This window comes from Thermobia domestica, chromosome 5 (genome assembly GCF_964235325.1).
Source record: "Thermobia domestica chromosome 5, izTheDome1.hap1.1, whole genome shotgun sequence".
In the NCBI taxonomy this organism is placed as follows: Eukaryota; Metazoa; Arthropoda; class Insecta; order Zygentoma; family Lepismatidae; genus Thermobia; species Thermobia domestica.
In genome coordinates this window covers 48,303,555-48,314,806 of record NC_137458.1, presented here as the reverse complement: position 1 = coordinate 48,314,806, position 11,252 = coordinate 48,303,555, and the positions used below count along the sequence as shown (strand labels likewise).

Here is an 11,252-nt window from a genome sequence, read left to right as displayed (position 1 = left end):
AGGGTTAACAAATATATATAGAATTGATAATTACATAATTATAACAACTAAATTACAGGAATACTTTGCATAATGGATCCGTAGTATACTGGTTTGAGCATTGTACGCATGTCTGCGAGGTCGTGGATTCGATTCTCGGCCGAATACCCCCAATTTTTGGCATCCACCCAGCACCATGAGGCGAACTGGGAAGTCACGTCAATAAAAGATCCTGATAGGCCTATTGAAGGCAGAGGCAAAACAAACTGACTACACGTTCATAACTAGGTCGGATGTAGTTCTACCAGCCGCTAACAGATGGCATTGGATCAGGTTCAAATCCGCAAAGAACTGATACACTGGTGGCTAGTTAGTTAGCTACTGTGCTGTTTTTATTATTACACAAGTATTAGCAAATAGGTTTGCCAAATCAAGGTTTTAAAATAACCACATTTTTATAATTGTTTAATCAAAATTTTTATGGTAAACAAACTAAATTAAAACCCATTTTAAATATAGACCTCGACAAACGTGGAACCAACTAACCGTGTTATGAAAAGTATTCCTTAGATTATGTTACTGGAAGGAAAATTTATTGGAAAATAAACAACAAATTATGTAATTTCCGATTGAACCAATTTTATTTACGAAAATTAGAAAAAAACAATCTTTTACATAAAAGGTAAATTACCGATTTCTTTACTTCTATATAATTATATATATATGTATGTATATTTTTAAAAATTTCTCTTCTCGCTCATAAAATTACTTTGAGACTATTTTTTTTTTCTTAGAAAACAAAAGAAAGCGACCAGAAAAATTGATCGTTCCGAACAACAACAGGTTTACTCCTCGAACCAATCGAGAATTGAAAATGTCCTCCCAAGTAAATAATACAGGAAAAAAATAAACATAAAAAACAAAACAACAATATATTGCACATTCTGAGCATCATGTATGTGTGTGTAAGTATGTACGTATTTAAAAAACAAACTACAACATGAGATTAGAATCAGTTTTAGAATAAACTGCGAAATAGTAGAAAAGTTTCTATTACAACAGTTATGTTTCCAGATTGAACATAGTTTCACATTAATAGAATACTTTTAAAATAATATTTCAGTCTTGCGTATATAAATTTTATTTCTTATTTTGAATTAAATAAATGGGTCGTCCAGTAAAAAAAAAAAAAAAAGCTCTAGTTTATTTACAGGAAATCCCATAAAATCGAGAAAAACTGTAGGATCGATGCATTTTGTAGAACTGGAAATATTTTGAGGATGGTCAGGTTTTTCATATGAACACACTGAAGTATTTACAGTTCAAAAAAACATGCAGTTCCTACATTAAAAAAAAAAAAAAGTTTTCTGGGATTTTCTGTAAATGGAGGAGAGCCATTTTAGAACTGGATGGTTCAAATAAAATGTATATTCTAGAGAATATTTTAGTTTAAAAAAATACAATGTTAATGGATAAAGTACATAAAATAACAGATGGTAATATTACAGATGACCCGAAATAAACTTACTTTTAACCATACTTTATGAGATCAAAAATAATAATGAACTTTTTTTTTGGTAAAATTGTTAATAAATGTTTGTAATCTTAAATAATTAGTAATCCTGATTACTGACATAAATTTGTTTGTTTTTAAAAGAAAATAAAAACAAAAGTTACCAGTCTTAAACTGAATTATTTAATAAAAAAAAAACTTTAGTGCCAGTACTCAAAAGATTAATCACTATGGTAAGTACTAAAATCACTGGGACATGTTAATAGTTAACTGATTTTTTATCATTTATTTGTTTTATTTTACTATTTACAGAGAAAGATACTATTCCAATGTGATTAAAAGTTTTCTGGCACAGTAATTAATTATGCTTGTTTCCGTTCCGATATACTACGTACATAAAGTGTGTGTATCAGAAAATCAGTTGTACATGTGAGTGGTTCGAGGATTTGCCTGCTTTTTCTTCTTTTTAATCCCAATTTTTTTTTCTGAATTATAGCATTCCCAAAGGGAAAAAAAATTTAATCTTGTAGTGTTTAAATACTACATCATTCACAGATACTCTTTTGAGGAATATGCACAAACAACTACTTGTAAACACGCTTTCAGGCAAAAAAAAGTAAGTATGGCTTACTAACTCAATAAAAAAACAACAAAAAACAAAGCTGCATTCCATACCACATAAACGCACACTGAAAACAGTGTTGATAATATTTATTATATAGTTAACTTTTGTAATCATAATTATAATTATAATAAGGATATTCAGATGATATTGATGGTAATTACGACCATACAAAATATAAGCATTTACACATTATACTAGTTTTATATATGTACATATATAGCAGAGAAACGATCTCCATTTTGAAAAAAAAAAATCACTCAAAGCTATTTATTTAAAAAAAAGTATTGTACATACAACAGACCTTAACGGTTCAAGATCTGTTTTGCCTACGCGCTTTAAAAAAAAAATCCGTCCAATCAAAATCAAAAGCAGTTCGCACTACTTAAATCATGTTATATCTGCTTGTTTGCTTCTTCTTTTGAAACACTGTGCGGCTACAAGGAATGCATACTGAACACAATATGATTCTAGTAATTATATTATTTTTTAAAAAATTACTTATTACGCGATGTTTAGTCACACACACACATACATACAAATATACATACGCACTTCCATTTACACTATCTACCTCACGAATTAACGAATATAAATAAAAATCGGCACCATTCTGGCTGCTTTACTCAATACGCATCCAATTTGGATTTATTATTATTATTATTATATTTTTTCTTTTAAATAATAATTAAAAAAAACACAGCACTATTATCGGTAACATTTTTCGTGTTTTCGCGCTCGTTAAATCCGGTAAAGCTCCTTGATTTCTTCACGTCGCGTCATCAGAACGGTTCTGACAAAGTATATAATAATTCCCACACACTCTTTTATGTTTCAAATACTATTTCTTACCCTGCTATGCTTCCACTACTGGCATGAATCCCTTCGGACTAGGGGCGGCTATTTAAAAGGCAATTAACCTCTTGAATTTATTTTGCCTTATTTTTTTAAAGTTTGAAATATAGATTTTTTTTTTGTTTTTTTAAACTTTTACCCCTGGCTTGCCTGGACTTTATTCTGACCTTACCTTTCTTGTCTTGCATCGACATTGCATTGAAGCAAAGTTGAAGTCAGAACCGTTCTGTACTAACAACACGGTAATACAATATGCGGTATTTACTTCTTTTATTACGCGTGTAGGAGATCCTTTCTCAAAATACTCTTGCTTAAACCTACACACAATAAGCAAAAACTTAAAGGACTAACGTTAGGTGTTCGGTAATAAATATATAAATATATAGACTGTTTATGTTCTCTCTCTCAACAGCCTGCTGAAATGAAATAAACTATCATCTTATTTGGATTAGTAGTAATAATCTTACTTAATGCGTACATGCACTAATTTTTAACTTTCTGACCTTGATTGGCAGTGGTAATTAATGACAAAAAAGAAATTACGGAATGGTTTTCCTTTTTTTTTTTCATCTTCTCCTATAGTTATGACCTCTCAAGTACTATTGTTAGTAGGAATTTAAGGTAAAATTATTGATATACTATCAGCATCACTGAAAACAAACATAATTTTATATGCTTTCTAATCACCTCAAGACAAAAACAAACAAATAACATTACTATAAAATAATTATTAACCACTATTATTGGTATAACATTTAAGAAATGGCATGCAAAATAACTTATTTTTAAAAAAGAACAACTTTCTTAAGTAAATTCATACCATGCTTATAAAAGGTCTTAATCTATCTACTCTCTATAAATTACCTCATTTTCTTTAAGGTGCTTCTTGGATTTTATTTTGTCTTTCATAAAGACTTTTTTTGCACCATAAAAATCTAGTCATTGTCCAGGAATATCATTGTGGGAAGACTTTTTGATGAAGTCTCCCTTGTGTTTAACGGGCACCCTATTAAGGATTTCAATCCAATAAAAAAAAGACAGAAAGTCTTTTTCTCAGACCAGAACATAATCCTCACCCGTTAACACTGAAATGTTTGCTGGCTCTTTCGCAAGTCCTCTTCGACCTACCAACAACAACTTCGACAAGCCATTGGTGAAAGAATAAGAACTTCCACAGCAATTTGACCAATAACCATTCAGACTCACATTCGCAAAGCTGTACTCGTTTATATGCCAGCTGAGACACAATTTGGCTTACATTATTACCTGCAACCCAGGTATATATGTATATTAAAATACATTTTGTCACAGCTTGGGATACCCTACTTTCAAGGGAAATAGATGTCAACTTAATAGGACACAGCACCGTCCTAGTTTTATTTTTTTAAAAAACAAACTCATTTAAGTTTGTAAAAGGCACATTTTTTCCTCTTCTTAATATAAAACGTGAATAAAGCGACCGTTTTACTAATTCTTTACGAGTAATAGTTTTGCAGCTTTATGTGAACTACAAATACTACTTACTTACTAAGTCATTTACACTCTCTCTCTGTCTATATTAAAAGTCCCACGTATTTTAATGGCAAATGCTGAACAAAACAAAATTGTGCAGCACTTACAATTAAAAAAGATAGAATTAATTCATATTGACGGTCCTCTTAAACGGCCAATATGAAACTCCGTGGTACCATTTTTATAAGAATGATATTTTTTAACTTCTAACGAAGTGATAAGAGTCATTTAGGATAAAGTAAGCATGCTTCAGGTACTACTTAAAAAATTCCTATAAAGTTCGCATCAGGTACATCGTCCAATGTGCCACCACCAGTAATATTATTAACACTCCCTATGTATTCACACAAATATAAACATTTCTTTTTTTCCTCCATTGTTTTATCGGCAGAAAAAAAGGGTAACGCGCTTCTATTATATAATCTGTGGACTAACATTTCAAAATATGTGCTTGAAAGTGACTTTCTGATTTTTTTCCTTCTATATAAAAAAAATCTATCATACTTTCAGTAGTTGCCCTCCTGGAGGGGTCAGAGGTTCTATACGTCCCTAGCGGCAGATTTACAACCTCGCAAGGGACGTACCAGCTGACCTTCACCTGCCGGAGGGTATGGAGAGAGACACCTTGACCCTTAGACAGGGCTGGTAATTTATTCAGCAAAAACTCAAGGGAGCTCAACAGTTTTCTCTGTAGCTCGTCTGAGAAAAAAAAAAGAAAGAAAAAAAACCGGCACATTATCAACACGTCGTATGGACTAGACATTTTACCCCCTTATTTTTACTCTCTCCTTGTGGATGAACAAAAATATTACACATACATTTAGGACCACTCAATGGACTAAACTTGAGATTGCAAGATCTTGTTGACATGACAGGTACACACACAATAAAAGTAGGCATCGAGTCCCCCCATTACTCTGGGTTAACACTTCACACTGGTGGCGGCCCACGAACATATCTCAGCTGAGGGACAAGAGACAGACTTAAATTGTTGATTGCATCACAACAATCTGGCTCCAACAGACAAGCTACACAGAAAAGTGCAACAATGGCCATTTGGAATGGCAAAGCTGCTCGGATTACTCTCCAGAGCCAAGGACGTCTCCCCATCTGAACTGACGACTCTAGCTCTCGTGGGACTGACAGACTATTTCTCCTGCAATACAAGAAAAGAAATACCAATTAATGCTCTTTTTTTTTTTCATCCAAATGCATTTAAACGACACAAATCACACACGTATACATATTCCAAAAATGTGAATAAACATTAAAAAAAAAAATCAAACCTAGAATCAAATAGCATTTCTATATATTAACATACAATAAAAAAGTAATTACAAATCAATCAATAAATAAATACAGTTATTCGATTTTTGGAGCCGAAATCTGGGTATGTACCCTCATATCAACTCAATTTTCTTCTCAGCGCATTGTTTTGTTGCATTTGTCATTGTTTTCTAACCGTAGCAAAATCCACATGAAATTAAAATATTATTCGCTAATTTTGATATTCCATGAAGCTAAAGCTAACTATGAGAAACTCACAATTGATTTCGAGTGGGAACTAATAGGTGGAGTGATACAGGAAAACAAAAGAAAATATAAAGCAGGTAGCTTTGGTACTCAAATATTAAATTGTAATAAGGTCACCAACTGGATTGATAAATCTTATCCACTTTATGTAAGATACATAACTAGAAATGGACCATAAAAATGTATTTGTAGTTCATTCACAGGACGAAGTTGGGTATAGTGGGTTTCCTTACGAGCTAGTTCAATATATATACAAAATTAGCAGAGTTAAATTTCGCACAAACTTGAATTTTGACCACAAAAATTCAACTGACCATTAGGATTGGATAAATCTCATCCGTTCTTCCACAAAAAAAGAAATACGTAACCATTCAGTTCAGACTTGTTCGCTTTCAATATTTAAATATATATATATATATATATATATATATATATATATATATATATATATATATATATATATATAATTTGCTCTGTGTTTGAGTTAGGAGTGGGAGTAGGGTCTTTGTAAGTCACTCTAAAAATAGCACCCAATACTTAAAAAGAAAAAAAGTCCTTAAATGCATATTAGAATCACACTTAATATTATCAATTATATTAACTTTCCAGTTATCTGAAACCTTGCATTTTGTCACTTAGTATGTTCCTTCTGGAATATAACTCCATTCACTGCTACGTATCGTTATACTAGCAAATAACTGAAGGACTGGAAGCTAGTTCGCAGTTAGAGTTTCTGGAGATGTGGAATTTCAATAATAATACCAAGAACTTTTGTTTGCGAAAGAAGATTTAATTTGGTCTTCAACCGTTAACATTTTTGTTGTTCAAATTCTAGGACAAGCGAAATACATAGAAGTATATGATTTTGATCTTCGGAAGACATCTAAAAGATTTCTATATCCGCTGCAGGAGTTCTCAGTTTTCCCTTTGTTATATGAAAAGGTATGGAAGAAAAGCAGAAGAAAGTTTGGACGACAAAAGGGTTGTACGTAGTTTGAGGATAGAATAAAAGGCAGACCGACAAGATGCAAATGATTTATCAATCTTTCTTTCTACCCTTTTGCTAGCTTCTTTTCTGGCTCCATTAACGGTGGGTTTGGAACAATCACCAAAGCAGTCTCTCGTACGCGTCACAGACATGTGGGTTGGGGCTTCTTCCTTCCTTATTTCCACTATTATAGATTACATATTTTTGTATGTGTGTGGCTGCGAATAGACTAAAGGCACCTGGAATCCCCGGCTTCAAATACAATGCTATTACCCTGGCATAGTCCACCGATTTTCGTCATGCTCCTTGGATAGTAATACAAGGTCTTTTTACGAGCTCATCTGCATACGAGTTGTTCCGTTTCAAAAGAATGTTAATTCATTTACATAAGCCTATGGAAGAAGCTAACAAACTAAATTAACGCAAAAGCGAGCAGAGAGAGGTAAAAAGGGAAGGGAACTTCTCATCTCTATTTCATAAATGGCGTACTTAAAACTTGAACTTCTGTCCCTATCAGACCGAGCAGCAAAAGTTTTTAAGCGCTCATCATCTTGTTCATAACGGCAGTTGATGCAGAAACACGACTGTTTAGATATGCGATGTTTTCTAGTTAACAAGAGCCCACGTATACACAATACAGTAAATAAGAAAAAGTTTGGGATTATGAGAATTATGTAATGTTAAAGGATTTACTTTCTCGTCTTTACATGCAGATTAAGATGCAGTGACAGCAATCTGCGGGATTTTACCTGTTTCTTTCGTCTTAAATAAACCCTCTAACATGCTAGGTATTAGCAAGCACACAACTAACTGAAGTTCTCACTGCGATTCAAGCCATACAGACATTGTCAACCAGCAAAATTTTCTTTGTTATTCCAGAGCTAAATTCTTGAACAGCAAAAAGGTCTAATCTAAACTACCTTCTATATATAGCAAGGAAGCTGAACTACGCCAACAATAAAAGGGGTTACTCAGGAACTACATGCAAGGGATACAGCATGTTTAGTTCGTAAATTCGATTTCAGTCCAGCCTATCTATGCTTTGCTTCATAAGCATTTATTCCTGTCACTTTTTTTTTCATTCTTCAGTACTCTACGCTAATGTCCGGCATCATTAAGGGTCTTCACTACAGCGAAATTAAACTACCGCTAATTTTGAGTTTTTCTTTAATATCTTAAAAACAATTAAAAATATTCGAAAAGCAGAAACGTAGTGAACTAGACAATACGATTTTGCATATGATACCTTTACCACAATTTACCTATCCGCTGTTGGTATCTTGCTATTTACAGAACCCGCCAAAAATGCTAAATCTTTCTACAGTTGCAAATCGGAAGCAAATAGATGAGTTGTGATAACGGTATCACATGCAAAGTGGTATTATTATCTAGTTCACTACGTTTCTGTTTTTCGAATATTTTTAATTGTTTTGAAGATATTACAGAAACACACTAAAATTAGCGGTAGTTTAATTTCTCCCTTAATGTCCATTGCCCCTGCCCCTTCCACTGGTCTAGTGGCTAGGATTCTCGGATTCGATTCCCGGTGGGAGAGCTTTGGAGTTTGAACTCATTATGGTTTGGTGGTTCGAATTTTACTTCAAACTGCAAGTCCACTTTCACATAGTCTCGCTGCTGAAAAGGGACGCTAAATTCTAACCAATTAAAAGTAAGATCCGTTTACAGCATTGATGTTATAGAAGGTGGACCTTAAGAGTTCGACACGGAATCTGAACCACACCGGAAATCGAATATAGGTTTTCCGGCTGAAAGATGACAACGCTAACCACTTGGTAACAGGCAAATTATGTTTTATGGAACCAGATAACGCATGGGTCTATTAGTAAAAACACCTCCTTTTCTTTTAATTTATTTTAAATGACACCAACCGACGATATTAACAATGTAAATTCTTCTCACTTAGTAATTTACTTGAGGGTTTAAAGAAATCACCAATCTTTTGAGCAAAAAAATTCTATAAAACTGGACTCAAATGAAAAATTATATTTTACGTCCTTTCTTATCAGACTACCCGAGAACATTTCTTTATCATCTTCCAAACTGTGTGTTACTAATACTCAAGAGTCTATTTTACTTTACTTTTTAATTTGTACAAATACCTAATTCCAATTTTTCTAGTTCAGGTAGCTTGTCTCATAAAACAAAATGTAATTTACACAGTCACTAACCAAATTCATTAGAATCTCGGCTTAAAAAAAAAAGAAGAAAAAACAAACGACTTGCCGCATGTACTGTAGAGCAGAGAGAGATTCGAAAATTCCATACCATTAAAAGAGTCTGCATAAGAACAAGAAGAAAGAAAGAAAGAAAGAAAAGAAAAAAAGGAATACTCAAATTACTTTAATGAAACTAGCAGAGAGAACTATCTGATAAATTTACTAGAGCTCCACATAAACAAAATGGATCTCTGTACTGTCTTCCTTCCAGCTACACAAGTTGAATGATTTACAGAATTAAAGGATGTCCTGAACAACACGGAGGAACACGGCAAATATACTTCAAGAACATGATGGTCACCTTATACGAGATGAGATCAAAGCTGACAACAGTGGTTAAGTGGACTCTCATGTTCTTTTGGACAAAACAACAAGCATCACTCAAGCAAGTCAAGCAGATAAAAAAAAGGTTAAATAATAACAAAAAAAAAAGTGTTACACTGTTGCCACTGACTATAATAGTCTTTTACTACTGGACGAGAAAACAAAACAAACAAAAAAATCAGTTCTTGATTTGGAAGTACTAACAAACGATTATGCAAAAGTAGTCGGCGTTAATAAATTTAATGTTGCAATTCTTGTATGCTAAATCAAATGAACTGCTAGATAATAAGACAACTGGCAACAAAGCAAACTGATAAGGATTTTTTTTTTTAATTCACTATCCAAAAAAGAACTTCTGATCGGTGATTCAGAAGGGGAAAAAAATCACTCTAATGAGCTGACCTTACCACATCTCGAACAAACAACTTGCTTCTCTTCAAAAATCTCCAAAAACCTCTACGTCCTCTCCCCCTTCCCCCCTTTTTCCAGCCCAAAGTTCTGGAAAAGAGCGACAGATCTAAGAGAACCAGTGGTTCCAATCATTTTTTTTTCTCTGCTCTTTCTGCCTCACGAACTGTGGTTACTTCTTTGTGCCCCCTGGATGCTGAGGGAGACTGAAGAACAACTGCTCTTACCGAGGAATCCGCAAACCACTTCCACCGGAAAAATACCTTCCTCCCGATACACAAATTATAGCTACCAAACTGTTATTACGTCCACAACACCACAAAGTCTGCACTCCAGAAAGCCAGCCAGCCAGACATTCTCTTCGCTTCTTCTTCTACTCCTCCGTCCAGAGTCACTGGTTGTAACATAATGAATATGCTTCAACTATGGATGCCTTCAGCGATGACGCTAATGTGTATGATACAAGTTTTCAGACAGCGGCAAAAAAACGTTTGTACGTTAACCGCTTAAATCTATTATGTAAACAATTGCAAATTAAAATTAGTTCAGTTCATACCTACGACGAAATGTCATATATAAATATAAATATTCACACACGGTTTGAAGTTGTAACACTTTACTTATTCTTTCATATTTATTTATTTTTTAACAATACTGCCTTTTAAATGATGACTAATGGTCTTGAATCCACATTCGCTTGTCAAATTATCCGAACTATTGTAAAACAAAAAAATAATACAAAGAATACATGTTACAAAGTCAATCCATTGTTTATTAGTTATAACGGGTGGAGCCAACATGTCGACCGCGGTCTACTAGCAAGTTGTGAGAGGTAGACAGCGGTGGTCTGAAGGTTGACTACCTCTGATTGTAATTATATTGTAATCTCAAAGGCCCGTTTTCCAAAATCTAAAGGGTTAGCTTGCCTTCGCTATTTATATAGTGTTTTTAAGTCTCAGGGAGCACGGTGGCTCAGTGGTAGGGCGCTTCCACATTCTCATTCCACCATCACTCACTTGCCTTAATCATCGTCTCCCTTCGCCTAAACGGCATAACGTAGGACTTAAACTAAAAGATTTTTTTTTTTTTAAATCTCAGTTGGTACTTAGTTCAGTAGCATTTGAATTCAATTTCTTTACTCGTTTCAGAATTAATAATCTCAGTTCATAGGAAAGATCTCCAAACTTATGAACTCGGCTCTCACGTTCAATCGACCTCAGCTCAGTAACTGACGGCACGCATGAGCACGAGCGTTGTAAGTGAGTAGGAAGAAGTAAGAGA

The 11,252-nt window shown here is 33.7% G+C and overlaps 1 protein-coding gene across 4 annotated transcripts in view; it reads right to left on the bottom strand.

Moving 5' to 3' along the window:
• Positions 1 to 601: 601 nt before the first annotated feature.
• The window catches only part of klar (klarsicht), an 828,351-nt gene continuing 817,700 nt past the window's right edge, over positions 602 to 11,252 (bottom strand). For all 4 annotated transcript variants that reach the window (XM_081758673.1, XM_081758668.1, XM_081758672.1 and 1 more), the window contains one exon: positions 602 to 5,637. In XM_081758673.1, coding sequence (XP_081614799.1) covers positions 5,412 to 5,637 — 226 coding nt within the window. In that variant the 3' untranslated portion in view covers positions 602 to 5,411. The remainder of the gene's footprint in view (positions 5,638 to 11,252) is intronic.